This window comes from Drosophila albomicans, chromosome 3 (assembly GCF_009650485.2).
Source record: "Drosophila albomicans strain 15112-1751.03 chromosome 3, ASM965048v2, whole genome shotgun sequence".
In the NCBI taxonomy this organism is placed as follows: domain Eukaryota; kingdom Metazoa; phylum Arthropoda; class Insecta; order Diptera; family Drosophilidae; genus Drosophila; species Drosophila albomicans.
In genome coordinates, this window is record NC_047629.2 from 41,839,669 (window position 1) to 41,867,195 (window position 27,527).

Below are 27,527 nucleotides of genomic sequence, written 5' to 3' on the forward strand. Positions count from 1 at the left end.
GAATGCTCGTCGTCGTCGCCGGGTGCTGACAAATTGACTCGCAATGAACCTCGCTCAAAAAAGGCTGTCAAAGGATGTGCACGAAGCACACGAGCTAACACGTCCTTTGACACCCGCTCGTCGACCCTCGACCCCCATTACCAGCAGGATCAAGGTGCAAGCAATATTCGGCATTTGGCAATTTGGGAAGTAATTCAAGTGGACGCCGTCGTGGCACTTCTGTTTTTTGGTTTTAGGTAACCCATATTGATGTCCAAGTCCATTTCCTTGGCACATGCCAAGTGTCCGGCTTGGGTGTCGCATTACGAAGACGTTCAAGTGTTTCTCTCTGCCGCCTGACGTCATAAACTGGGCCATAAAACTAGAGCAGCGTCCCATCCACAAAAATGTGGATCCAGCGGTTGTGAATGAAGGAGCAGCTCCAAGGAGGTTCAGATTTCCATCACAGCTGCGGGAGCAGCAACGACAGCAGGTCGTTAGCCACGGCAACATCTGCAATCTAAATTGGCCCATCTACAGATCAGACCAGATCTTTTTCTCTCTCTCTCTCGCTCCCTCATCATCAATTTCGCGTAACGGGCTAAAGACCGCTAGACGCAAGCGAGTCCTGCCACAATTGTATTTCACGCCCTCTCTCGGGGCAACGGGAACAGAGTTGGCCACTTGGCTGACTGCCAGCGGCACAGATGTGCTGATGCGATGCGATTCGAATCAGCAGCAGCAGCAACAACGACAACAAGGCTGCGGTTGCGGTTTAACAAGATGCGTTGCCGCCTCCGACACACGCCTCCGCCTTCGTCTTCTTATTCTTCTTGGCTTGCTGCTGCCTTTCGATCGTTTTGTGCGATAAACGTTGCTCGCTTCGCCTCGATTAGTTTCTTGGCCGAGTTTCAAGCCAAAAGTGTAACAGCATTTTCTGACACACGCGCATCTGTCGTCCTGCAGAAGGGGCAACTCTGTAGGGTTGCCTTACCCCTTCTCCACACAGTCGAAATGTACCGAAATTTTGCAACGACACGTGGCACTTGATTCATATCAAATTTCTGGCCACAAATTGTATTACACACAATGCGCAACTGCAACTATTTGGGAGTTCACATTTCGTTTTCACTTTAAGAAGGGTTTCCTCTGCTTCTTCTCCGCTCTTCTCCTCTTTATTTTTTTGGCTCTGCCAACTGTCAACTCATTTGAGCATATTTATTGCCAGTTGCCTGCAGCCAACGTGGGGGAGGTTGCAACTGTTATTAACAACAATTTATTGCTCTCGGTTATTTTTTGGCTTAAAAAATGCAGGGAAATTTCGTATGCTGCCGTTTTATAACGCGTGCAAAACGCGTGCGGCGTTGCCAACTACTATTTTTTTTGGCAAGTTGCCAATTCCCAACAATGGCGAGTTATTTTGCTGACTCCATAGAAAATAGCTTAAAAGGCAATAAAAATAGCATTGTTTGCAAAAAATGATAAACATTTACTACTTCCAGTTCAATCAAAATAAATTTATTAAGCAATCGAACTGCAAATTCGTGTGATTGTTGTCAATCTGCTTGCATTAAGCTGAGCAATTGGCAACTATCGATATCATGCCGTGCCAAATTATAACTGCCAAAAATGGATTATCGATATTCGATGAGCACTAATTGCGATAAATATGCAAATAAAAAACGATTGTAGAGACGCGTTGAAAACGGTTTGCAAATTTCGTTGTATAAGATTAAATTTGTGCATTAAAGTTTCAAGAGTTGTGCAAAATCTCCAAAGTGTTAAAAAAATCTGTTCAAGCTGTTGGCGCTTCAATTGTGTAAAAAGTGTTTTTGTAGTGTTTGTCAATCGCCGCGGACCCGCGCGTTGCTTATTATTGCTGTTGGCTCAACGGGCGGTCAGCGGAGTCTCCGTTTCGTAAGTGTATTTTTTTTCGGTGCTCTTGTTTTTTTTATTGTGTTGTGATATGTTAGTGAGTTTGTATGCTCACGCATGTGAGTGCGTGTAAAATAATATACAAAATATTACGTATGTATATATTTATTTATACATCTTTCTGCAAAACACCTGTTGAAAGTCGTTGCTCACTTCAAGGAATATTTTTGGCGCAATCCAGGGCTGCATCACAAGGTATGTGCTTTGAAATAGATTATTTTGGCGTATTCCAGGGCTACATTGCAATATACACTAAGCAGAAAAAGTCTGCGTACAAACTTAACGCGCAACTTTGATGTTAAATAAAAATAGTTGTATTGAAGATATTGGCTTCATTTTTTTTTAAATTAACAACATATCTATTATGAAAAAATATAACCAGTCTTCATTTATTTCCATCAGCAACTTTTTTAATTAAAATCAAAAAACAAAAAATACACCAGTTTTCGAATCAGAAAAAGTCTGCGTACAAACTTAAATTAGTTTAAAAAAAAAGCCATTTATTAATAAAATATTACAAAATTAGTACGAGGTAGGATAAATAGGAAGGTTTATTGTGCCAATCAAGCGTTTTGGCATTGATTAAACCAATTTTTTGGTGAATTCTGGTGGTATTTCGATCCACTCATCCAAAATTGCTCCCGAGGGAGGAAACCGTTCGTCAAACTGGACCAAAAGGGAAATCTCAGCGGGAAATTGTCGAAATTGTTTTTAAAACGCATTCTATGATTAAAAAAGTCCAAAAAAATTGGAATCAAACCGGCACAGTTCAATCAAAGCCACATTCTGGTAGGCCTCCAAAGCTGACCGATCGAGAAGAGCGGGAGATTTTGATGTCGGTGAGGCGTAATCCTGGGTCAACTGCCGCAAAAATTGGTCAGGACATAAAGGAGAACTATAAGAAGGATTTACATGATAAAACAATCCGAAAAATTTCCAAAAAGTAGGACTTTCATGCCAGTGTTGCGCGGAAGAAGATTCTCATATCACCCGTCAGTAAAGCGAAGCGCTTTGATTTTACAAAAAATACATCCAATAGCCTTTAGCCTTTTGGAACAAAGTTATTTTCAATTATTGGAGCAATTTGACATAAAAGGGCGAAAATTTGAGTGGCGCAAACCTGGCACAGCCCTTGATGTGCATAACCTTGCGCCAGCAGTTAAGTACGGTGGTGGCAGCGTGAGCAACACAGGCATGAAAGTCCTACTTTTTGGAAATTTTTCGGAAATTTTTCGGATTGTTTTATCATGTAAATCCTTCTTATAGTTCTCCTTTATGTCCTGACCAATTTTTGCGGCAGTTGACCCAGGATTACGCCTCACCGACATCAAAATCTCCCGCTCTTCTCGATCGGTCAGCTTTGGAGGCCTACCAGAATGTGGCTTTGATTGAACTGTGCCGGTTTGATTCCAATTTTTTTGGACTTTTTTAATCATAGAATGCGTTTTAAAAACAAATTCGACAATTTCCCGCTGAGATTTCCCTTTTTGGTCCAGTTTGACGAACGGTTTCCTCCCTCGGGAGCAATTTTGGATGAGTGGATCGAAATACCACCAGAATTCACCAAAAATTGGTTTAATCAATGCCAAAACGCTTGATTGGCACAAATAAACCTTCCTATTTATCCTACCTCGTACTAATTTTTGTAATATTTTATTAATAAATGGCTTTTTTTTTAAACTAATTTAAGTTTGTACGCAGACTTTTTCTGATTCGAAAACTGGTGTATTTTTTGTTTTTTGATTTTAATTAAAAAAGTTGCTGATGGAAATAAATGAAAGACTGGTTATATTTTTTCATAATAGATATGTTGTTAATTTAAAAAAAAAAATGAAGCCAATATCTTCAATACAACTATTTTTATTTAACATCAAAGTTGCGCGTTAAGTTTGTACGCAGACTTTTTCTGCTTAGTGTATGTGCTTAGAACGAAATAATTGTGGCGTATTCCAGGGCTGCATTGCAATGTGTGTATTTTAAATTCTATTTTGCCTTAGCTAAGTATTTATTAAAAGTTAATTAATAATCTATGTTTTGAAGAATCTCTGTTTTCTCATATTATTTTCAACTTAACACTTTTTAAACTAAAGTAATTGAATTGAATTACTGGCTAATCATTAATCTTGAACATGTCTAAACACCCTGTGACAGGCATGTTCGAGGTGCGTAGTTGCGTGTAAAAACATGAATCCCTCGATCCATCAAGTTGCACTATGTAGAATAGATCCTTTTTGGACTGACGTCGCGGTGTTGTTGCTTGACAAGCGGCAACTTTCATTGATAAATGCACAAATTTGTAGATTGTCAATCAGTTGGTGGCTGATCCTTTGCACACCGCGTGCTGTCTGTCTAACTGACTGACTGACTGACTGAGTGATGTACGAACTGACAGGCGAACAAACAAAGCAAACCGTGTGGCAAGGACACAATCTGTTTGCCCCTGTTGTTATTATTGCTGTTGTAGTTGTTATTGTTGCTGTGCCTAATGTCACTGCAAATAAGGCGCGCCGTGTGTGGATGTCTCCTACTACAACGGTAGTTGAGTCGAGTAAATCACTCGCCTGTTTACAAATGTGTCGCCATCGCGTAATTCAATCCTTGAGCACAGCGGCAGGATGCATTCCGGCAGCCGTGACTGTCGCCGCCGCTTGGCAAACCAATAAATACCACTTAGATGCAGCTAAGGACTCCTTAAAAGCAACAGCAGCAGGAGCAGCAGCTCGACCCCGCGAGTGTGTGTGTGTGTGTGTGTGTGTCAACAAAGTCATGTGTCGGCATGTCGCCGTGTACATATGTCGTGTCCTTTGGCAGACAAGCTGCAGCTGAGACTGCGCAGAAGGACACGCATGCAAGGCATAAATTAACACGCGAGTTTTCCTTTTTTCGTTTTTCGTTTTTCCAAATCCGTTGCGCTGATCCCTGACATGGAGATTGCCTTTCTGCTGCACCTTTGCTCCCCATTAGCACGCGTCCACTTGGGACGCACGCGCAGCATCCACTTGAAAGGATATAAGGAGCAGATATGCACCGTGGCAAGCTGCACAAACGTTGCTCAAGTGCAGCCGGAATTGAGGCCGGGTTAAAATTAGTCAAGCCCTGTCAGCAAATCTGATTTAGTGTTGGGTCCCAACAGCAGATGCACCATCTTTCTTCCAAATCCCTGCATTCCTTTCAATTTCCCTTTCAGTCTGTCTTGCTGCTGGCTCTGCTCAAATTATAACTTTAGTGGCAATTTAATTAAGCAATTACAAAGGGGTTTCTCTTAACGTTTGTCGAGTGTTGATTTATTTACAGATGCTTAGTTTCCAAATTGAATAAGGGAGACGTTGTTGTTGTTTAAGTGTGGATATATTTTACTTTATTCAAATGCCGCAAGACAATTGTTTGGAGCAAGACTTTGTAGTCTTTGTTGTTAAATGTATCTTTTCAAATTATAAAAGGAATATTTCTACTTTGACTTATGTCGAAAAATTGTGTGGCGTTCATATATTCCTTTTTTTTTTTTGGCAATTCTGAAAAGTGAATAACTAACCTAAATTAATAATAATTAAATAATTTATACTACTTATTGTTTTTTTCTAGCATTTATTTATTTTTTAATTCTTTAGAAAATTCTATATGTAATTTGCTTATATATTTTATTTGCATTTCTTGTTTTATGTCTATTTTGCTGTATTTTTTATTTGCTTTCAAGAATTTCGATATTTTTCTAATGATATTCTTGGAGGAAGCTATAATTTTCTTTAGCATTTGATTAGTTTTCATAAATTAGATTTAAATATGCATATAACTTTTAATATTTTTAAATATCGAATGATGGAGAGCGTCTTTGTATAACCTTTTTGGTACAATTCTCCATTTATCGTTGCTTGTAAACTTGACAATTTAGTTTACTTAAAGCACAATTAGGACGGAAAAGAATAAATATTATAATCGTTTGTATAATTCCTTATTTGTTCGCTAAATCTCTATTGTATTTTCTTGTTTAATTTTTGACTAACTGTGATGTTTTCTTTTATGTATAAATATGTCTGGGCTTTGTCAATTATTTTCTACGCATTTTCCTAAATATCGAATCTCTTCAGGAATTGCGATCTCTTTCTAATGCTATGCTTCATTAAGTCTACCTTTGAGGATCATTAGGATTGCAAATTACGAGTTTGTTTTGTAATTCATTCAGTTGGATCAGGTCAGTTTTAGTGTTTAGGTCAAGCGTGCGACACTTCGACAGATCAATTAAATGCGATATTTATATCAAGCGACACGGATCACAAAGTGGACAATTAGTTTTTGTGGCGGCAGCAAGTGACCACAAGTGACCAGAACATCGACAGACAGATGGTGTCGCATACGGCGATGTATGATAAAGTGAGGGTGTCATAAGATCTCTGACCCCAAGTGACAGTCTCTCTTTGGTAGGTGCGTTCAAGTGCAACAGATGCAGAGAGGCAAGCAAAAAAAAAAAAGTGAACAGAAATTAATTACAAACTGAATGACCGACATGTCCACGCTCGAGTACAAAAAAGAGAATGAAACAAGATGCATAAAATGTTGGAGTTATATGTCTGGCTTGGGGCAAGTGACAAGTGTTTGTGACAACAGCTGACTTTCACTTGTTTCTCCCTCCCTTCTCTCGTTAGTTTATTTATTTTTGGGGAGTTATTTGAGCAGACAGCAGAGCACATTGGAAAAAGCCCTCTTGGCATTCGGGCCTGAACAATTAATCATGTGTAGAGCGTCATTTTGTGATTTTTAACGACTTGGCCTGCTGTCAACGCATCCTTCCGAAGTGGTTTTCATGTCCCATGAGGCGTTTGCCGCCTCATAAAATTGGGATGCGCCCTGATAAATGTGCCGCTGGCAGAAGACCATCAAATAGATTTATTATTGAAAATATTTGTGCCCCCTTTTGATTGTTATGGGTTTGTGTTGCTTTTCCACCAACACCAACTCGCAGCTTCATTCATCCACTCACGTTGTTGTGACACACACGAAAGAGAGACAGATTGCCAGGGGCAGGGTAAAGGGAAGAAGCTACGTAGCTGTCCATTCAATGCGCGAGAGAACAAATGTTGTGTTAAATTTATTTCATTACATTGGCATTTTATGATGACTTGGCGCGTTCTTCTCCTTTCATTTTCAATACATATTGTTTATATATTTCAAGGCGTTCTCGCATCGATTTTGAGGGCAATAAAAGTGCAAATGGTCCTTCGCAGGACAGGAGCAACAACAACAACAACAACAGCAGTGGCAGCATCTCAGCATCAGCTGTCGTCGTTGGTGGATTTGGGTCTTTGAACTTTGCTCAAAAAAAAAAAAAAAAACGACAGCAGCTGAATTCGACAGATATCAAATGAAAGTGAACACACAAGTTGCCCTGTGTCAATTTAATTATTGACACTTGAATTGCTTTCTCTGCTCTATCGCAAACTCTTGGCTACACATTAATAATTATATCATATATTTTGGATGTAGGTAGAAAGAGTGAGAGAGAGAGCGTTGTAAACAAAACAATTTGTCATAAGTGAAGCCTGTAATCAAAGAAAAATGTTGAAATCAGTAGCTGACACAGTAGCTGTGGCAACATGAGAGCAACATCGATTGATGAACATCAATATAAGCCGACATTGAATCCTGAACACAACACTAATTAACCCTTGTACAAAAAAAGACAGGTAGGGAGTGAGTGAGGGAGGGAGTGAGGTAGAGAGTTCGTGGAGCAGTCACATACACACACAACACCTTTACACATAATTAGAGGCCTGTTGACTGCGCCGACAATGAATGGATATGAATGGTAAACAGGCAAAGCCAAGCCAAGCCAAAGCAAGGCAACACGTTACCAAGCATGTCCAGCGTGTCATCCATTCATTAATCCACATCCACAAACACATATTGAAATGCCAATGGGAAGGCGGCGGCAGCAGCACCTAAGCGATGCTGTCCACAACGATGCAACTGCCTTGCTATGCTTTGCATGTGTGTGTGTGTGTGTGCAATCGGCGGCGGCACAACAACAAAGCCACAAGAGCCTATTAGCCACAATAAAGAGGCATCTTCGTCGTCGACGTCGAGTCTCAATTCTATTATGTGCCCAATGCTATGCAGATGAATGGGGCTGCTTGGAATGGGTTCGCCTTGGCTGTGCTGAGCTGTGCTGTGTTCTGTTTGGAGATGTGTTTGCTCGCCAGATGCCATTACAATGTAAATACAAGAAAAGTTCAATCGGCAACTTGATGCGGGTCTTTCACAAGCAGGGGGAGCAGGGGCAGCAGGGTAGGGGGGCTCATAGCACACGTAGAAAGCCATTTCATTAGGCAGCAGACGTCGACTACGACGTTGAGGTCTCCATCCGAGTTCCCGACTGTTCAACAATTGATCAAATATCATAATTTATCAAATGACAATGCGACGGCGGCCTCTGTGAGGCAACGGCCCCGATCTATCCATCCATCCACATATCTATCTATCTCTAGCTATCTCTATATATATGTATATACATACATTTCTCTGTATGTCCGGACAACTTGTTTGCTTGCCCCAATCCCCACACCCATTTGTGGCTGGCTGGCTGGCTGGCATCTTTGGTGTCTGTCACGGCGCGGGTATTTTGTTTTTTTCCGTTTCTTGCTTTTTGAAAGCTACAACTTAATTTATTTGAACAATTTAGTCTGACACAACAGTCCCAGAATCCCAAACAGAGCCATTTGGCTTGTCTTGTTCTTATTTATACCGATGGCCCTGCCCAATGAAGCTATCAAAGCTATCTATTTAGCATAATTGCAGGCCATGCTCGAGCCGATTGTTCTCTGGTCTGCCCGTGGTGCCGCTTGGTGGTCTCCAACTAGCCCAGCCCAAGAGTCACAGTGGAACAGATGCGATAAAAACTGGCATTAAATACTTTTAATTGATGTAGTTTTCACTCCTCGTACTCGTATAAAGTAGTTGCCTTTTGTTCTATAACAAAATTGTTGACACAAAATTGAATGTGAAAATCAAGTAAACACAATTTGCGCATATTTTTTTTTGAAAATGGACAATGGACATAATGTTGCCAGCACTAAAGTGGAGCGTTGCTGTTGCAACTGCAAGCAGAAGCTCGATCCGCATCAGATTTTTGAGGAGAACATCGAAGATATTGCCAAGAGTTTAGCACAGATAATGGTCATCTGTGGCATAAATACCAACAAATCCTGCAATGCCAAATCGATCATCAAGCGTGCCTTTGTCTACCACGAAAAGATTCGGACGCGTTGTCCACCGACGGCGCCTCAGAATACGCATCTGCATCGGGATGATATGTTGCAAGCGTTGCGCATCAAGTGTGAAATGGAAAGTGTTGAGGCGATGCTCACGTATGCGATTATTAAGCGTGCCTTCAAGGCTTTCTTTCACGGCAAACCGGATCGGACGATCAGCAATCCGATTGTAGATGCCATGGTGATACACAAGCAGAAGTCCGCCTGGTTGCATGCCGCCTATAAGACAGCCAAGATCTTTGACAACTACAAGACGGCGTTCTTCTGGGCCCACAAATCCTATGAGAAGCAAATCAATCTCGTCTACCGTGGTCTATATGACCGCATGAGCGCCCGTTCGAATCCGCTGATGATGCCAACTTGTGCGTGTCGCAATTGCTCGAAGAAGGAGATACCCGGACATCCCAAGCCAGGAGAAAAGGTTCGCGACAAGTTCAAGCTCGCGGATTGCGCTGATCTGCCCAAGGAATGCATTCTCTGTGGCCTTCAGGTGCCCAAGGCAATGCCCGGTGTGAGGGTTAAGCGACCACGTCCCATTGTCAACCATGAACTGAAGCTGCCACGTTGCCACAACTGCAATTCACCGCTGCTCATCTGTGAGTGCAACATCGATGAGTTAACGGGCGAGTTGTATGGCGAGTGTGGTCAGGATTCGTACAAGGTCAAGTGGTATCGCTTGGAGGATCAGCAGCCGCAGAAGTCATCGAAGAAAGTTGCCACTGAAGATGATGGCGATACAAGCTATGAGGATGCCGAGGAGCCTTCGGTTGATTGGGAGAATCATCATTGTCCCATCGATTGTGTGCATGACAGCGCCAGTGAATCCTCAAATGTTTGCCATTCGGATCCCATCTCAAGTTCAATTGTGGATGAAACTAGTTCCTCGTTTACCACTTGCTCCGATGCCGATAGCTTGGATATTGTGGACAAGTTGGAAAAGTATCTGAACAAGTTGTGGGCGGATGATGTTGCCGCTCAACGTAATCCAAATACGTACTTGTCAAAGACTGTGTTTCCACCTAAGGCGCCCTCTGAGCCTTGCAAACGCTAGAAAACTACTTTTGCTATTTGTCTTTCAAGCATTTGATTAGTTTTGCACTCAAATAAAGTCTTGCTTTAAAGTAGTCTGTAACTAATAATTGTTAAGCTGATTTTGTTGCGGCTTTTGAGTGTGGTTTGAACTAGTTTCGACTACATTGAAAGCTTTTAGTGTTTGGTTGAATTTAATTTTAATTCAGGGGGAAAATTGGGGAGTTTTTGTTAAAGAAATAATTCTATATGGAAAAAAAACAGATGCTGCAGTCGGGTTTTAGTTGTTTTAGTTAACAATCTGGCATATTTTGTACTGTATGGAATATTTAGTTATGTAATAGTATATCTATATACCAAATAAAGCCTTCGGTTTATCTTTGTACTTCTTGAGTATATTAATTTGGTATATGTTGAGAATAATACCGAATAATCGAGCACACTCGACTGTAGCTTTCTTTCTTGGTTTGTAATCATATATACATAGATATACCAAATATAGTATTCGGTATATTTCAGTATTTTGTAATACATTAATTTGGTATATTTTGAGAATAATACCGAATAGTCAAGCACACTCGACTGTAGCTTTCTTACTTGGTTTGTAATCATATATCCATATACCAAATATAGTTTTCGATATATTTCAGTATTTTGTAATACATTAATTCGGTATATTTTGAGAATAATACCGAATAGTCGAGCACATTCGACTGTGGCTTTCTTACTTGATTTGTAATCATATATCGATATATCAAATATTGTCTTCGGTATATTTCAGTATTTTGTAATACATTAATTTGGTATATTTTGAAAATAATACCGAATACTCGAACACATTCGACTGTATCTTTCTTTTTTTGTAATCGTATATCGATATACCAAATATAACCTTCAGTATATTTCAGTATTTTTGTTAGTATATTAACTTGGTACATATTGCGAATAATACCGCACCCCTTAGGGAGCTGTCTAGCTTTTGTTTTATTTAAGTGAGGGAATATTGTTGAACGTTCTGGTACAATGATTTGCAGAGTTTCATGCTTTATAGAGTATAATACAATGCAGAGTATCATCCTAACCATCATCAATTATATGTTAAGCGCCACTTTTAGCTGCCTCTGAGATCACACCTTCAACTATTCGAATCGCAGTTGCCACCTCAATGCGAGTAGCACAGCAGGAGTCAATGCTTTGCCTGAGGATCGCCCACATGCGAATTGGAGCCAGGCGGCTGCTTATCGGGGTGTCGCTGGGAGTCGCAGATCGCGAACCTGACAATGGCCACTTAAATGCCATTGCCAGTTGTAATCGCTGTTAAATTGCTGCCTCAGCTACTGTTGTCAACAACTGCTGCCTGACTTCTTCTTTGCTCTTCTCCCCCTCGTTTTGGCCAAAAGCTTCCACATAAATCGCTCGCATTATCTGCGCAGTTGCATCGCAAACGCGAGACTGGATTTGGTGGGATTGGAACATTGCGAGTATGGCACGGGTTAAAGCCTGAAGGCAGTTCGTAGTCCTCATCGTCGTCGTCGCCTGCTTATCAATCTCGGCTCATCTGCACGCAGCCAGACACTGGCGAGGTAAAGAACATCTTCTGCGAAAAATAATTCCGCAACTTGTCACATTTTGTAAGCGTCGGAGACGCCTCTGCGCCAATGTAAAGGTAATGGTAATGGCCTCAACAATTGCACTCCTGTCCCAAGTCCTTGACTGTCACCTAGACTATTTTTGGCAGCTACACAGCGCACACAGCCTCCAGAGGTTGTTGTTTTTTAGGTGCAGTCACAGCTCGTATCTCTAGTCCACGAACTTTGCTGTTGTTCGTTCTGTGACTGCACATTTGCATATAGATTTATTTTTATGACCAACACAATGCATTCGCGACGTTCGAGTCTTGCAATATTTATATGTGAATGAGATCGAATACATTTCGAAAAGAAAAAATAGTGTAGAAATAGTTGAAGAGTTGTTTTCCTATTGATGCAATTCTTATTGATTCCCTTTTAGCTAATCTCTTCACTTAATAATCATATTCGAAGTTATGAAATATTTTCATCTCACTTGGCAAATCTTTAATTGTGATGTTCGCGCATCAGGAATCAAAGTGGCTTCACTGATGCCACACTTATGTACTAGTATGTGTGGAGTCGTGTCGAGTAAACATACACACAAAAATAAAAAAGAAAATAGAAAATATGAAAAAGCTCTCTAGCAGTCAATTGATGAACCATTGAACTTTTGAGAAGGCAATCAAATTTGCGTCTAATGCGATCGATGCTGGATGCTGCTGTGCTGCCAGTTGATTGCAAGTGCCGCTCATCCAGTTTGCCACTTGCCACTTGCCACGAAAACTTCAGCCTCTAGAATGCCCTAGAGATTTCGCTTTGATTATTGTTGGGGCATTGTGGGCTGCTCTGTGAAACTTAATAGTCTTTTTATAGCTGCACTTTTTCAACTTCAATTAATGAAGTGTCGAGTTGTTAACACCAAAACACAAGCGGTACAACACATACACAAGTTTTCCCCCCGTCCCTTTCCACTTCTATTTCCAAACATTTCCAACATTTTGCCCACCAAATAACAAAATGTGCCCCCGAGAGACATGCTGGGAAAAGCCAAGCAGCGCTCGTTCTTACTCTTGCTCGTGCTCTTCCTCTTGCCTGGAAAATGTAAACAAACAAATTAAAACGAGTCGAACGCGGCAATCGCGGCAGACGTCGCCGTCGCCATCGTCGTCGACGTCGTCGCCGTCTCTCTTTGGTCAGGCTCAATGATGCGGTGCCTCCAGGTGAGAAATCGGGTGCGCCGCAATGCTGCCACAAAGTAGTTGGAAGCTGCTCTGGGAAGAGCCCAAAACAAACACAAACAGACTAGAGACTACACACTGCAGACAACAGAAGCATCAGAAGCTGAAACAGCAAAGCAGCAGAAGCTCTTTAATCTCCCTAAAGCATTTTCCACTTGCCGAGTTTATAAAATCTGTCTGAAGCGTTTGAATGAAGACATTAAATAGGTAGGAACTTAGGCTAAAGATTTCTGGAGTTATCAAGTCGTGATCAAGTAGTTAAGTTTTGAATTTAATTGCCCAAAATGAGACTGTGGCCAAAGCAATCAATCTAAGATCCCGTTTTGGTAACAGTTTTAAATATTTTAAATTTGAATTAAAGCATATTAAGCATTCTCAAAGCTTATCAGTTTTCAATGTATTGTCAACTTATTCAAATGCCAAATTTGTGCCAAAGTTTCCCTATTCAGATTGGCATTGCATGGAAAGAGATTCTGGTGTCAATTTAATAGTTAACCTGACCGAAAATGACTGTGGGAAAACAGTTGGAGCGTCAAATGATAAACCTGTTTGTCAATTAAACAAAAATATTGTAATAGTTGATAACAGAATGGGCAAACAGAGAAACCATTGCGGAGGCAGATGCCGTGATGAGAACCTTCCCAAGAAACCGAGAACTGAGAACCGAAGAACCAAAGAACTACAACTACAACTACAACTACAACAAGAATAAGAACACAACCTGTCAACCCAAAAAGAAGGCTGGGAGTCTCTGGTTCGATGTGCTTGACGCCCGTCAGTTTCATTATCGCCTTGACTTGACTTGGCTTTGGCTTTGCTTTGCCTGCAAGTGGACTGAGGGATTCTCTCAGTCCGGTCTTGTTTTTGTTCTTGTTGTTGTTGTTGCCCTTGCGCCGGCCACTCGCCCGACCCGGCCAGTTCACTCTTGGCTTATTGTTTAGTGAAGCATTTAACTTATAAATATTGTGTGTGGCAAGAAGAAAAGTGTTTTGTGTATGTGATACCGTTTTGAAATGTGCCAGCAACAGACGACGATGGAGCCATGGACAGCAGCCAAGGTGGAGAAGGAGAAGGAGGTGGAGAGGTGGTGGAGAAGCGGTACGCAATGCCGTGAAATATTTCCCATGACAATTCTGTTTGTTTTTCGTGCATTGTCTGCATCGTCTTGGTTAGTCTTGGCACCTTACCGTCGTCGTTGACGTCGACGTCGTTCACATCGTGTCGCCCACTCGTTGGTCTCTCAAGTTCACAGTTCTCAGCTTAGAGTTCCCCCTTGGTTGGCCTGGTCCAATCTCTCTGTTTGCTTTATCTATTCTTCAGTGTTGACGCGTCCCTGCGCTTTATTTCCCAGGCAACAGCAGCAGCAACGACACCGAGACTTTGTCAAACCCTTGAGTCACAATGGACCCCAAAGAGCATTGCCTCTCTAAATGGTCACCCCAAAATGCGGTGCTCTCTCTCCCTAAGCCAAGTTTTGCACACAACAATACGGCAGCCGTCCAGCACGAGTTGGCATCCCAAGCATTCCAAGAACCAGTTGCGAAGAATATATATAAACACAATTAAGCATGGTTGGATTTAGGGGAGATGGACTTGTAGATACCCTACAGGCGTATTTTATTAAATATCGTATGAGTAAAGAATGAAACTTCCGAGGAAATACTTTCAGAAATACTTGTAGAAAACTGCCATCAAATTGTTTAAACTTCCACATTAGTAAATCCCTTTAAGAATAAATCCTATTCAAATCCTAAATATGGCGAAATTCCAACATTTTTAATTGTATTGAAAATTCACAAGACAAATCGATAAAATTTAGATCATTTAGAAACTTTGCGTGCAATTTTAATTAAAGATTGTTTGAAATTATTAAATTTACGATTTATTGGAATCACTAACAATGAAATAGTTTAAGAAATACTTTAAGAAAACTGCTATTAAAATGTTTAAGCTTGTACCCAACAATAGTTTAAAATCCCTTTCCGAAAAAATTCTATTCAAATCCGAAATTTGACCAAAATCCTCGAAACTTTTAATAGTACCAAAAATCCACAACAAAAATCGTTAAATTTAGACAAAGGCAAAACAGGCTTTATGACAAAGTTGAAAGTTTTTAAAGGGCAAACCCGAGAGAGTATAATTATTGGCTCTAAAACCGTCGCGTCGCGTCGGCGAGGTCAATGGAGTGCCGCCGAAATTCCGTGGAATAAAAATATTTAACTCGGCCAATTTGGCGAGCGATAATTATGATTGGGACTCGCTAACAGATCATCAGGCCGACCAACCCAAGCGGTTGGTGCTATTCGAACATTGGTATTGAGTCCACCACTGGAGGAACGCGTCAGGATTGCGATGTGGTCGCGGTTGCTGTTGTAGTCGATGACACAGTTCGCAGTAAGGTTGTTTGATCTGCTGCAGCCGATACTTGGAATGCCACCAGAAGAATTGTTCGTACAACATTGGTTCTTCAGCCACTTGCTTCAGATGCTGAGCCAAGTCTTTGGGTGAATTGAATTGCTGACTGCTAATGTAGGAGCCGGGTGGTGCAAGTTGCGTTAGATTGCTGCCACCAATGAGCACGGGCACCACAAAGTTAGCCAGCGCCATGTAGAACTGAGGGTGCACAAAGTCCGGACATACGCTGGGATCGAAGATCAGCATGAACTTGTAGTGAGAGCAGCTAAGAGGAGAGTATATAGTAAATGTATATCTTAAGGTGTTTTCAAAAGGATTCCTCGACTTACTCTTGATACTGATTGCAGCCCATAAACGCATCGAGTTCGATGTGGTTGCGCAGTTCCTGTAGATAAAGACTTTCGGGCAGCGAATAATCATTCACTGCGTACATCATGTAGCCAGCTAGCAAGTGTTTTCTCTTCAGTTTGATGCGGAAATCATATTGCTGCTGCACTGTCCACGTTTCCATAAAGTTCTCATTTGGCACATCAAATTGCTGCACTCGGGTATTGAGTTCGCCTAGTTTGGAGAAATAATGCGATGACCAAACTAAATCCGAATCTAGGCGGTAGCTCATTGTAAAGTTAAACGGAGAGTTGGCATGATCATAAAGTGGATTTTGTGCCAGGCTCAAGGGAGATGTGCTTGCCAACACCATTAGATAGTTGGGTGTGTGCTTGATATCCTTCAGCTGACGTAGAGAGTAAGGACGATCCACGTTGACAACAACAGCATCAATGTTTCCTTTGTAATAATTACGATTGGCGGTCACCAGGCAACCGCATTGCAGTGGCGTCCAATCGGGAGCATCTTCTGATTCATTCCAAATTAATATAGCTAATCCGTTGGATTTGTGACTAATTGCGGTGCTTAGACGATGATGTGGCATCAAATGCAAAATCAAGCTGATTATGCATAAGATTAGAATACATCTTATAATGATTCTGTTGAGATGACCGCCAACGTAGTGATAAGGATTCATTGAACGGGAACGGGAATGAGTTGATGTTGGCTTCGATGGATTGGATGCTTCATTGTTGGGTAGAAGGTGGACGGAATGATGCCGTTGAAGCAATGTTTCCTTGGCTGATTCGTTGTCCAACTGGGCATCAAGTTTATCGCTAAGAATTTTGTCTGCTGGCATCTCAAATCGATTAACAATCGTTTAATATTTGATTTTTGAAAGCTAACAGTATTGTGAACATGAATTTATGTTAAAGACAGAGCTGGGCCAACTTAGGCTTTAGTTATTTTAATAAATATATGATATAGTATAGACAGGCTAATTTGTTTTTTGATATTATTTTAGGCCTTCATTATTTCTTCCTTCTTTTTGACAAATTAAAAATAAATTCGAATAGTTCTTAATTATATATTTATTATGTTGAAGTCAAGATACAAACTTATTAAAAGCAGTAATAAAAGGTATCAAAGACTATTTAGTTACTTTAGAAATAATAGTTATTAACTTGACATTTGTATTGTGTCCACCATTTGGAGAACTCTTCGGGCTGACGCTGTCTCTTCGGCTTCTTCAGTGCAGCACAGATAGAACAATAGGGTTCTCTTATTTGGTTGAGCTGATACTTTGAATGCCACCAGAAATATTGTGCATATAAATGTGATTCTGCGCTGACTTTGATTAAAAATTGTGCTAATCTTTCGGGTGACACAAAATCGGCTCCATCTATGTAAGATCCGGGAGGAACAAGTTGGCTAATATTTCCTGGACTAATGACTACGGGCACCACAAAGTTCAGCATGGCTTCGAGGATGTGTGAATTTACAAAGTCCGGGCAGGAAGTAGGCTCAAATATCAGCATAAATTTGTAGGACGAGCAGCTAAGGGAGAATTGAATTGATTATATGATATATCATTGCAAAGCATTAAAATTCTTATACTTACTCATTGACGATTGCGCAGTTTTGAATGTCGGTAAGATTCATGTGCTGCTGCAGATTCTCCAAGTAAACAATCTGTGATCTGGTAGTATAGCTATCATTGAATGATATATAGCCTGCAAGGAATTCTTTTCCCTCCAGGCGATGACGAAGCGTAGACTTCATTTCCGTATTCATCATAAAATTCCTGTCGGGCTGCTCAAATTTGATGACTGTTTGAAGAGTCAGCGATGAGAAATAGTATTCAGTTAATCTTATATCCGAGTCCAAACGATAGCTCATGGTAAAGTTGAAGTAATATGGACTATACTGCGTTAGTGGATTCTGTGCAATAATCAATGGATTCTTTGCTGCAAACACAAGTAGAAAGTTTTCTGCATGCGAAATCTTCTCCAAACCCAACAAAGAGTAGGGTCGATCAGCATTAACGATGACAGCATCTATTATTAAACTGGCATAATTACGTCCCGTTATTATGCAGGGACATTTATAATCTTCCAATCCCTCATTCCATATAACAACCGTTGGTGTTTTTAGTTGATTGTCGATGTTGTTTTGATAAGTCCGCGGCATCAAGGAAATGAGCAAAAGAATTACGCATAGACAGAAGATCCACTTCAGAACTAACATAAAACGACCGTTTAATAGATTCAATGGATTGCGGCGGGAGGCGCGAACAATTGGGCGTGGGCGAGGTCGTGTATATATTGATACTTCACCATCAATGTCTGCATCAGTCGCTGCTTGGATATCTTCATTTCGGGCCCGAGGTGTTTCCACTTTTTGCAGTTCCGTCAACTCAATTTCTTGATTGTTTGGCATTTTAGATAAATAAATTATCTAACTATTGTATAATTGTCTTGAATATCGAATAGAGATGGAATTTGCTTACTGATCTGCGCCAACTACGACGAACTATGAGATTAGAAACTTAACCTTAAACGTCATTGAAACGGCAAAACATTAAATTTCTACATGGTTTCCTTGTATTTTCTATGATTCCTTTATTGAAAACTCAACCAAAACAATATAAAAACACACCTTTCTTTAAAGCAGAATCAATCTAGTTCGTTCTTAACACATGTAAATTGATAATCAATCACCATTCGATTACATTAACGCAATTTTGTTGTCATGTGAATGAATTATCGCAAAATTTGCAATTCTGTCTCGATTGAAAAGTATCGCATTGCATTTGAAGTTTGTGCCTTGGTGCTTTAGCACATGAGGAACTTGTGAATTTCCGATTTGGCACTTTCCATGGCGGGATAGAATTCATGCAGTCGGGCAGGAACTGAAACAGGAACAAAGTAATCAATCATTTTTACCAAAAAAACCATCAGAAACATGACAATCCGCCAGAAATTTTGCGTAATTCCCACAGTTGCTGCTTTTTTTTTGCTAGTCAGCGGAAATAAAGAAGGAGGAGGAGGAGGAGGCGGAGGAGAAGCGAGGTGGGATAACTGGGCACGTTCTGGGCATGGCCTGGTCAATCCATCGATGATATATCACTGCAATTTCGCAAATATTCATTTGGCAGCTCATTTCAAATGCGACACGCAAACTCGCCAAGGATGTCGCGCCAGCTGAGACTGAGAAGAGCTGAAGCTGAAGAGCTCGAGTTGGATGGGGAAACGTGCTGATGTGTCGCTGCTCTTTGTGTTGTTAACTTGCCACGCCTATGACGCACACACAATAGGTGCAACAAAAGAACTGAAAATGAAAACGCGCAATAAGCTTGCAATTATCACATTGACAAGAGAGAAAGAGATGAGAAATGAGGAAGAAGATAGTCGAAGAAGTCGAAGGATGGCAATGGGGCACGTAGCAACAGTTGCCATGCAAATTGGCAGCGCCAGCGCTTGATAAATAATGCCCCGTTTATGTGCGAAAGTGAAATGGAATTGCCAAAGTGCCAGACGGGACCAGAATTGGGATTGCGATTGCGATTGAAGTGGAGGGGATTGGAAACACTGTTGCTGAACGAAATGGAAGCTGGAGTGCAGCTTGCTTGACATTAGAAGAGGTGAGGAACGAAGTTGAAAACCGAAAAACGAGATGCAAACCACGAAACACATATAAATTTTAATTATTCCTGCGAATCCGACGACGATGACGACCAAAGTTTAAAGGCAACTGAACGAGATGGCAAATCGGTTGCAAAACAAAAAGCGTAGCAAAACAAAAGACGGCAAAATACGAATGAATGCATTTGGAGAATGGGAGACTGAGGCGCTGGTCCAATACAGAATCCGAATCCCCGAGCGTTGCTTGTTGAACGCGATTTTCTGAAGTCCACGTCGCAAGCGCAAGTCAAAGTCAGAGAATGGAATTGAAATTCCATTGTGAATTTTGGGGGCGTTGCCGCGTCGAAAAATGCAATAAATATGCATATGAGAGAGCGCGCTGGAGGAGAATTATGGCTCCTCGGTTGGGCAAAAAGATTTGAATAATTTGGTTCCCACACTCTCAAAGAGTTCCAGTTCCAGTTCCAAATGTGCAAGCCAATGATGATGATGGAGATGGCGGCTACCAAAGTCACAATTTTAATTAAAGTTATTAATAGGCCTGCCAGTTGAGTTGCTCTCTATGTGATTTACCTGTTTTTATTTTTATTTTTATTTTTACTTTGTGTCTGACCACATGACACAGACATTCCGCGTGGCAGGCATTTAGTCGGTTAGTCGTCGGTTTGTTGAAGGTGTCCTTAGCCTCAATTAAATGTGTGCCGCACACATTGTTGGCAACTGCTTAATTATCGATCCGCAGCGGTTCGATACAACCAACGAACGACGAACGAATGAAACAAGAACAGAACAAAGAAAGGACGCCGGCGGCAAAGTCGCCACCTCAGAGAGACGCCGCTTAAATTGGACTTGATTGCGCTGTCTTCGGATTAAAGAATCAAGCAAGAGGAGAGAGAGAGAGAGAGACAGAGAGGAATTTTGTTCGAAGGGGGCACGAATTAACATGTAATTATCTCAGCTTGGTCTTGGACCACAAATGAAACGCAACGAATCGTCGGCGACACCCGAAAACAAAAACAAACTCCGTCTTGTTAGAGTTGGACAGTCAGGCAGTCGAGCAATCTTCAGGATACCTAATCGAAGTGGCAAACGTGGCATTGGCCTAGGCAGCTGCCACAGCGCTTGTGTGTTGCATGTTGCTGGGTGTGTCCGTCTTAGCCTCGATACTGTTCCTTTTTTTTTTTTTGACCACCCGCGCTAGTGGCGTTAAAGTTGTCAGTCGCAACGGCACCCTAATTAGGTGCTATCTACGCGTTCCAATTATTGCCTAACTGCCTGCTTATTGATGCTGCCGACTCGGACAAACTCTCTTATGGTTTTCCCTTCTCACTTTCACTGGCAATTGCTTGACGTCACTTGCTTGAGTCACGGCGGAGTCTCACGCCTTTTGGCGCCACTCGAAAGCAACATTCACATGCAACGCATTCAATGCTCTGACCCACAAAACCTCCAACTCATTCATCAGGCAATCAAATCTGAGTAGTTCAGTGATTATCAGTGCCCGGTACCGAAAGCATTCACAAATCTTTTGCACAATTGTCCGCCGCCTCCACTAAATGTTGTTGTTGTTGTTGATGTTCTCGGTTGTTATTGTTGTGTCATCCGCATAAACAGTTTGATGATGGCAATCAAGTAAAGTTTGGCCCCGTTGGGCAATTGCGCGCTGCTCGCTTTTATTGTCGCGATCAGCGCAAATTCAACGCTCCTAAGTGGGGCCTCCCATCAGCAATAGAGAGAGCGATAGCTGGAGGAGGAGGCAGACGAGGTGAAGGCTTTGTGGCAGCGATGACACATGCCTTCCCGGAAGCAGGCACTTGCTGCCAGCTCCGTTGATTGATGCGATGCGATGCGTTGTGCTGACGTTTTGATAATGGCATATGGAAAATTATGTAAACCAGGAATTCCGGTTGAACATTTTCGAAAAACGAAAATTCTACAGAACTTTGAGAGAACTTTAGCATTTTAGTTGTGCCCTTTGTCAGTCTTACGAAATTACTTTCTTTGTCTTTGATTCATTTTCCGGATTATGAAACTAAAAATGTTTTTCACTGCTCTTTCACTTGCTTTACGTTTTCATATTTTTCTGTGCAGTTTTTATACACGTTACGCATAGGGTAAGAGGGTATTATAACTTTGTGCCTGTAGGAAATGTATGTAGCAAACAGAAGAAGTCTTTATGATTCCTGCAAATTGGGATGCGATCATATACAAATTTTAGAATTTATTTAAGAAATAATTTTATGTGGCAAAAAATGCCTACTTTAATGCAATCTGGTATATTTTGTACTCTATGGCATATTTTGAATGTAGTACTATATCGATATACCATAAATACAATTCGGTATAATTTAGTATTTACGGTATATTGAGTTGGTATATTTTAAGAATAATTCCACACTGTTTTGCTGTTATTTAAAATGCTTTGATTGACAATCCTGTATATTTTGAATGTAGTAGTATGTCAATATACCATAAAGGCCATATTTTTTAGAATAATTTCATATTGTTTCCGGGTATTTAACAGTCCACCTCTCTCGACTTTCTTACTATTTCATCTTGTGCTTCATATTTAATTTATTTTGCTCTTCCCGTGAAAATATTTTAGTTAGTAGCTTCGTTTTTTTTCCGCTTCAAACTGCTGCACTAATTTAACATTATGCCAGTCCTTTTATTGCTCATCACATTTTTTATTCCTTACTTCCCCTTAGCGTGCAGACTCGCTTCCTTTGTCCTTGTTGTGCTGTTGGGCCCATTCTTAAACTTCACTCCCACTTCGCTTTTCGGGGTCTCTCTCGTTGGTCATGTCTCTAGGGACGACAATTCGCTACCGTGACGTCGAGACAGGGGCAATTATGTAAATATGCGGAGGCGCCTGTTCCGGCGGCACAGACGCCGCTTCGTACACACAGAGTAGGAGTAGGGACAATGGAACAACCGCAATTATTGCCTTCCATTTGGCGAATGGATGCGTGACAAAACGCAGAAAACATTGGGCTGCAGAGCAAAACACAATGAGACCAATGAGAGACACAAAAAAAAGAGACACAAGGACATTGTCGAGGTCAGGACAATAGGCGCGCACCGCGGGAGTGGCAGCGAGCAGCGAGGTCAAAGGTCAGCCGCGCTAATGTTGTGCTAATTGCAATTGAAACTGTGACACAGAAGTCTAAACAATATACAGAATAGGCCGACGACACGAGACAGCGGCGCTTAGCCTAATTGAAGTGTCCTTGGCCTCGAAGATTTACGACAACGCTCGAAATGAAGGAGGTAGTTGCATGCAACACGGTCGCGCCTCATTGCCAGCGAAAGCGGCTTCATCATCAGCTAATGCACATTTATATATTTCCCATATGTATGGATATGACAATAAATAAAATTAATTAATAATTTAATGTAACTTAAATGTACAGTGCAGTATATAATCAAAGTGTCATTAGTGTATCAACAGATAAAGCGTATGGAAAATTTTTTATACCCTTCTACCCTATGGCAGGAAATGTATGTAACGGAAGAAGGCATCTCCGACCCTATAAAGTATATTCTTGATCAGCGTCAACAGCCGAGACGATCTAGCCATGTCCGTCTGTGTGTCTGTCCGTCCGTCCGTATGAAACAGTGGATCTCAGAGACTATAAGAGATAGAGCTATAATTTTTTTCGACAGCATTTGTTATGTTTGCACGCAGATCAAGTTTGTTTCAAATTTTTGCCACGCCCCCTTCCGCCCCCGCAAATCAAAAACATCGATAAAACAAGCGTAATTTTAAAGCTAGAGTTACGAATTTTGGTATATACAATAATTACTACAGTAATTATGATTCATTTGGTTGCGATCAGAAAAAAATTGAGGAAGTTATTAAAGAAATACTTTTGTATCGGCAAAACCGCCTACTACTAGGGGTCATAGTTGCTTTGGCTGACAATTTGGTATATTGTGCCGTCTATGGTATATTTTGAATGTGTTACTATATCTATACTATATAGATTAAATAAGTCGTAATATGCAGTTGCAAATTCATAGATATTTGTCATTTCAATAATCGTTTTCTACCGTATAAGTACATACACATTACTTTTGTAGATATGAAGCCGCCGCCTGAGCTGTTGATGGAGGTTACAATCGATTTGACCAGCTTTAAAAGCGAACCCGGCACAACAAACGACAAGCCCAAGGCGGCGAATTGTGGAAAGAATGCTGCGGCCTTTGAAACGGAACGTTTGCTCATCCAGTTGGTGAGTGAACAACCGGCGCTGTATAATAGTCAACATGTGCGCTTCAAGGATGATGGATACAAGGAGCTGTTGTGGCAACTGATTGCCACCAAAGTGGGCAAAGAGTGGAGCAATTGCATGAGCCTTTGGGCCGAGTTGCGGCATCGCTACCAGCGACATGTGCAGCGACGTCGTCGTCGCCATCGCGTTGGCAAACGTTACGCCTCGCTGCTGCATGAGGAGCAGCTGCTTTTCCTGTATCCCCACGTGGCCAGGATGCCGCTGCAACGTCAGACGCCAGAGGATCAACAGACCAGCAACGTCAGCAACGCTGACGACGACGATGATGATGATGAGGTGATCATTGTGACGCCACAACCTGCGATTATTATCGATGTGGATAAAGTGGCCATTGAGAACTATAAACTGAACGGAGAACAGTTGCGTCTGATCGATCATAGCATTAGCTCCAATTGCAGCTCCACAACGAGCTTTGTGCTGCCGCGCATCGAGGCCGACATTAGCGTGTTGCCACTGGCAACAAGCCAGGCAGTTGCAGTTGCTCCTCCCAGGACTTCCATTATCTCAGTTGTGCCCAACAGCAGACTCTTTCCGCCTGGCAGCGACAAGGCCAACAACAACTACAGCTACTCGAGCGGCGACAGCAACGCGAGCAGTGGCAACAACTTGAACAGCAGGGACAGCGACAACATTTATGAGCCTGGCATTGTGACTTATTTGTCAAAAAAATCGCTCAAATCGCTGCCCATGCCCAGCATTCGTTCCATCAGCAACTATCCCGTAAATATTACCTACACCAACCACAACAGCAAGTCGAACACGAACTCGGTTGCCACTTCGAGTTCTGCGTCAGCAGCAAATTCAACACCAGCTGCGCAATTGTTGCGTGTGGAGTTCCGTGATTGCCCATCGAATGGACGCATGTTGCATGTGACGGTCAACGATGTGCCGATCCAGGCGAATTTTAATATGTCACGCACTGCGCTCTTCATTCGCGAAGTGATGGCCGTGCCACAGCTGCACAGCAAGGAGCCGCATTTGACCAACAAAATCAACGATCTCTGGTCGCAGTTATCCAAAAAGTTTCATCTCCCAGGTAAGCTTGCATTTCTATTATTTCTTTGCTCTTTTTGTTAAGATAAAACTCATTGTGCTTCAACCAGTGTTTAGCGAAGATATAAATCAATGACTGCTACTGTTTCAATAACTTTTATTTTCAATTCAAATCGGTATGATAAACGAGCTATTTCTTTATTGTTTTTGTTAAGTTAAGACACAAACCACAAGCATGCACTTCAACCAGTACTTAGCGAAGATACAAACCAATGCCTGCTTTGAAATATATATGTTATCAACATTATGCTAACGTTTCACTAGCTTTAATTTTAAACAAACCAATTACAGCTTTCAAAAACATTTTTTTGTGTTAATTCCATTAAAAATTATAGAAAATCTAATCTCACTTAAATTTCCTAAAAACTAACTTCGTTTTTAGATAAATCATACAACATTTTAAATCAATCAATATAATCCAAACGGGCGCTACATTGTGAACACCACGCAAATTTAACAGGTTTTCTTGAAATTCCGGCTCTAAATTTGAATTCAAATTCGTATGCTTTTTCTTTTTTTGTGTTGTCAAGACATAAATTACAGCATGTTCTTCAACCAGTACTTAGCGAAGATAAAAACCAATGACTAATTTTATTAAAAAGTATAGAAGATATCTTCTTAATATACTTAATAACGATATCCCAGCGGATTTTAGATTATATAGGGACGAAGCTGACTAAAAGAATCTTTTTAAGAATTTAAGCAATAATTTAAAAATATCAACGACATTGCTTGTTATTATTATAGAGCTCTGTGACTAATATTTTTATTCTTTGCTTTTTGCAGATGATATTTGTCGCGGCATTTGGACAGTTTTGTCGCACAATTTCAATTTGTTTCCACAAATTGCGCCCATGGTGGACTTGATGCGTCCGTTTAAGAGCACACTCAAGGTGTGGCAGAAGTCGCACAGTCTTTTCAGCAAATTCGATGAGATCGCATGCAAACACGAATGGATGCTGCACAAGCACGAATTGCCCGCTCTCATGCAACATTGTAAGCGCTACGAGCATCTCTACTGGGAACTGCGTCGTCCACGTCCCGGCGAGTCGGCAAATTCGATGCGGCCGCCTCGTATGTTTACCGAGCAGAAGCGTCACGATGTTTGGCGCGAGGCAAAGGAGAATTTTCCACAAAGTGAGTAGAGTTTTGAATTGTTTAGTATAGTAAATCAGCAAAGTTATAGACTTTGGTGGAAATCCAGTAAATTTGATTTGATCCAAATAACTTCTGCACCTAATTTTGATACCAATTTCCTTAAAAAAAGGAACAGTGTTATTTTCTGTGCAGATTATGCTATTTTTATAACTGTCCAAAGATCCCTAAGTTGTTCATATTAATGCTGGAATTTTTATTTTTGATCAATAGAGAACTGAAATTTAGATATAAATAAATCAGAATTGTATTAGAAAGAGTCGAAAAGAGTCCAAAAATTTAACAAAAGAGTCCAATGTTTAAAACTAACTTTAATGTGACAATCTTAAGGTTAGAAATTTTAATGCTAATGATAATAGAGTGACAGTGAGAGAGAGGAAGAGAAATAGAGAGTGAGGCAACAACAGAAATTTAGAAATTAATATATCTTAATGATATTTGAATATTTTCCATAAGTAAACGTACACAAAGAGAGAGAATGAATCCCTATTTCCCCCCTTTATTGCTAATTTGTTTTATTTTTTTTTTTTTTTTTTGTTGAGAGTACATTTTTTTGTAATTTTTTTTTTATGGATTTAATGTTTGAACGATGTTTGTTGTTGCGCTTTTTGGGTGCAAAGTGGATCATGAGGATGTTTGGTCGATGTTTAAGTTTGCATTCAAGACCTACATGGAGGATCTAGAGCGGGGCATCGAGCATCTCTGGCCACAGAACTGGTGGCATGTCCTGAAGCAACTGAAGTTCCTTGTCAATGTGCGTTACCATCCGCTCGATCCGTACTATTATATTGTGCACAACAAGTTCATGGAGGAGGTGAAACGTTGCAGAATGAACGAAGAATTGATGCAACCCCAGGATGATGATGACGACGCGGATGGACGTCGCTCCGCTGCCAGGCACAAGATGCCACCGCTGGCCAGTATCTCAGATCCCATGCCCTGGGAGACGAAGGAGGCGAAACGTTTGCTCGTTGGCGATTTGTACGAGACGATCAATGTGCAGTCTGAAGCAGAGAAGGAGTCTGAAATGGAATCTGAAATGGAAACCGAATTCGATGTCGTTGTTCAGATGCCAGAGGAGCAGAGCCCGAAACTGACGGTGGAAGTGGTAGACCAGCCAAAGCCAATGGAAGTTGATGGAATTACTTTCCCCCCTTGTATACCTTACAAGAATATAACATTTTAACCTAAGATCAGAAGTGTCCTTTTTTGTTGTGAGAGAATGAATCCCGTTTTCCTTTTTTTTAATATACTAATTTTTTTTGTAACGGAATAAAACTTTTATTGCTAATTTGTTTTTTTTTTTTTTTTTGTTGAGAGAACATCCGATTGTCGAGTTAGCACAGTTCATTGGCAACGACGATCGACAATTGACCAGCGTCAGCATATTGAGGGAATCAATGCGTCGCAATCACTGCCGAGAAACGCGCCGCCTGGATACGCATCTCCAGGGAGTTAAAGTCTTCAGGTAAGTTCAGAGATAATGCCACAACTTAACTGATTAAGTAAAAAACAAGTAAGAAAGCTACTGTCGAGTGTGCTCGACTGTGAGATACCCGCAACCCATTTTTAAAGAAAGCAAAACGGTGCAATATTGCTCTTCAAATATACCACAAAAATACTA

The 27,527-nt window shown here is 41.0% G+C and overlaps 4 protein-coding genes across 4 annotated transcripts; 2 read left to right on the plus strand and 2 right to left on the minus strand.

Annotated features, from left to right (window-relative positions):
• Positions 1-2,023: 2,023 nt before the first annotated feature.
• On the plus strand, positions 2,024-27,089 carry LOC117572341 (uncharacterized). The gene is made up of 4 exons (XM_034255089.2): positions 2,024-2,109; positions 23,484-24,731; positions 25,535-25,885; positions 26,524-27,089. The coding sequence occupies exons 2-4, from the start codon at positions 23,486-23,488 to the stop codon at positions 27,087-27,089; spliced, it is 2,163 nt and encodes a 720-aa protein (XP_034110980.2). The 5' UTR covers positions 2,024-2,109; positions 23,484-23,485.
• On the plus strand, positions 8,862-10,315 carry LOC117571046 (uncharacterized). The gene has a single exon (XM_034253014.2). It carries the CDS (start codon positions 8,950-8,952, stop codon positions 10,225-10,227), a length of 1,278 nt encoding a protein of 425 aa, XP_034108905.1. The 5' UTR covers positions 8,862-8,949; the 3' UTR covers positions 10,228-10,315.
• On the minus strand, positions 15,042-16,721 carry LOC117571442 (alpha-(1,3)-fucosyltransferase C). The gene is made up of 2 exons (XM_034253586.2): positions 15,759-16,721; positions 15,042-15,694 (listed from the first exon to the last, which is right to left on the minus strand). Exons 1-2 carry the CDS (start codon positions 16,613-16,615, stop codon positions 15,286-15,288), a joined length of 1,266 nt encoding a protein of 421 aa, XP_034109477.1. The 5' UTR covers positions 16,616-16,721; the 3' UTR covers positions 15,042-15,285.
• LOC117571240 (alpha-(1,3)-fucosyltransferase C-like) lies at positions 16,839-18,283 on the minus strand. Its single transcript, XM_034253293.2, has 2 exons — positions 17,378-18,283; positions 16,839-17,313 (listed from the first exon to the last, which is right to left on the minus strand). Exons 1-2 carry the CDS (start codon positions 18,193-18,195, stop codon positions 16,920-16,922), a joined length of 1,212 nt encoding a protein of 403 aa, XP_034109184.1. The 5' UTR covers positions 18,196-18,283; the 3' UTR covers positions 16,839-16,919.
• Positions 27,090-27,527: the final 438 nt, after the last annotated feature.

Coding starts and splice junctions, on each gene's coding strand:
- LOC117571240 (XM_034253293.2), bottom strand. CDS start 18,195: ATGCCAAACAATCAAGAAATTGAGTTGACGGAACTGCAAAAAGTGGAA. Junction 17,314..17,377: donor AACTGCGCAATCGTCAATGA/GTAAGTATAAGA, acceptor ATTCTCCCTTAG/CTGCTCGTCCTACAAATTTA.
- LOC117571442 (XM_034253586.2), bottom strand. CDS start 16,615: ATGCCAGCAGACAAAATTCTTAGCGATAAACTTGATGCCCAGTTGGAC. Junction 15,695..15,758: donor GGCTGCAATCAGTATCAAGA/GTAAGTCGAGGA, acceptor CTCTCCTCTTAG/CTGCTCTCACTACAAGTTCA.
- LOC117571046 (XM_034253014.2), top strand. CDS start 8,950: ATGGACAATGGACATAATGTTGCCAGCACTAAAGTGGAGCGTTGCTGT.
- LOC117572341 (XM_034255089.2), top strand. CDS start 23,486: ATGAAGCCGCCGCCTGAGCTGTTGATGGAGGTTACAATCGATTTGACC. Junction 24,732..25,534: donor CAAAAAGTTTCATCTCCCAG/GTAAGCTTGCAT, acceptor TGCTTTTTGCAG/ATGATATTTGTCGCGGCATT. Junction 25,886..26,523: donor AAAGGAGAATTTTCCACAAA/GTGAGTAGAGTT, acceptor TTGGGTGCAAAG/TGGATCATGAGGATGTTTGG.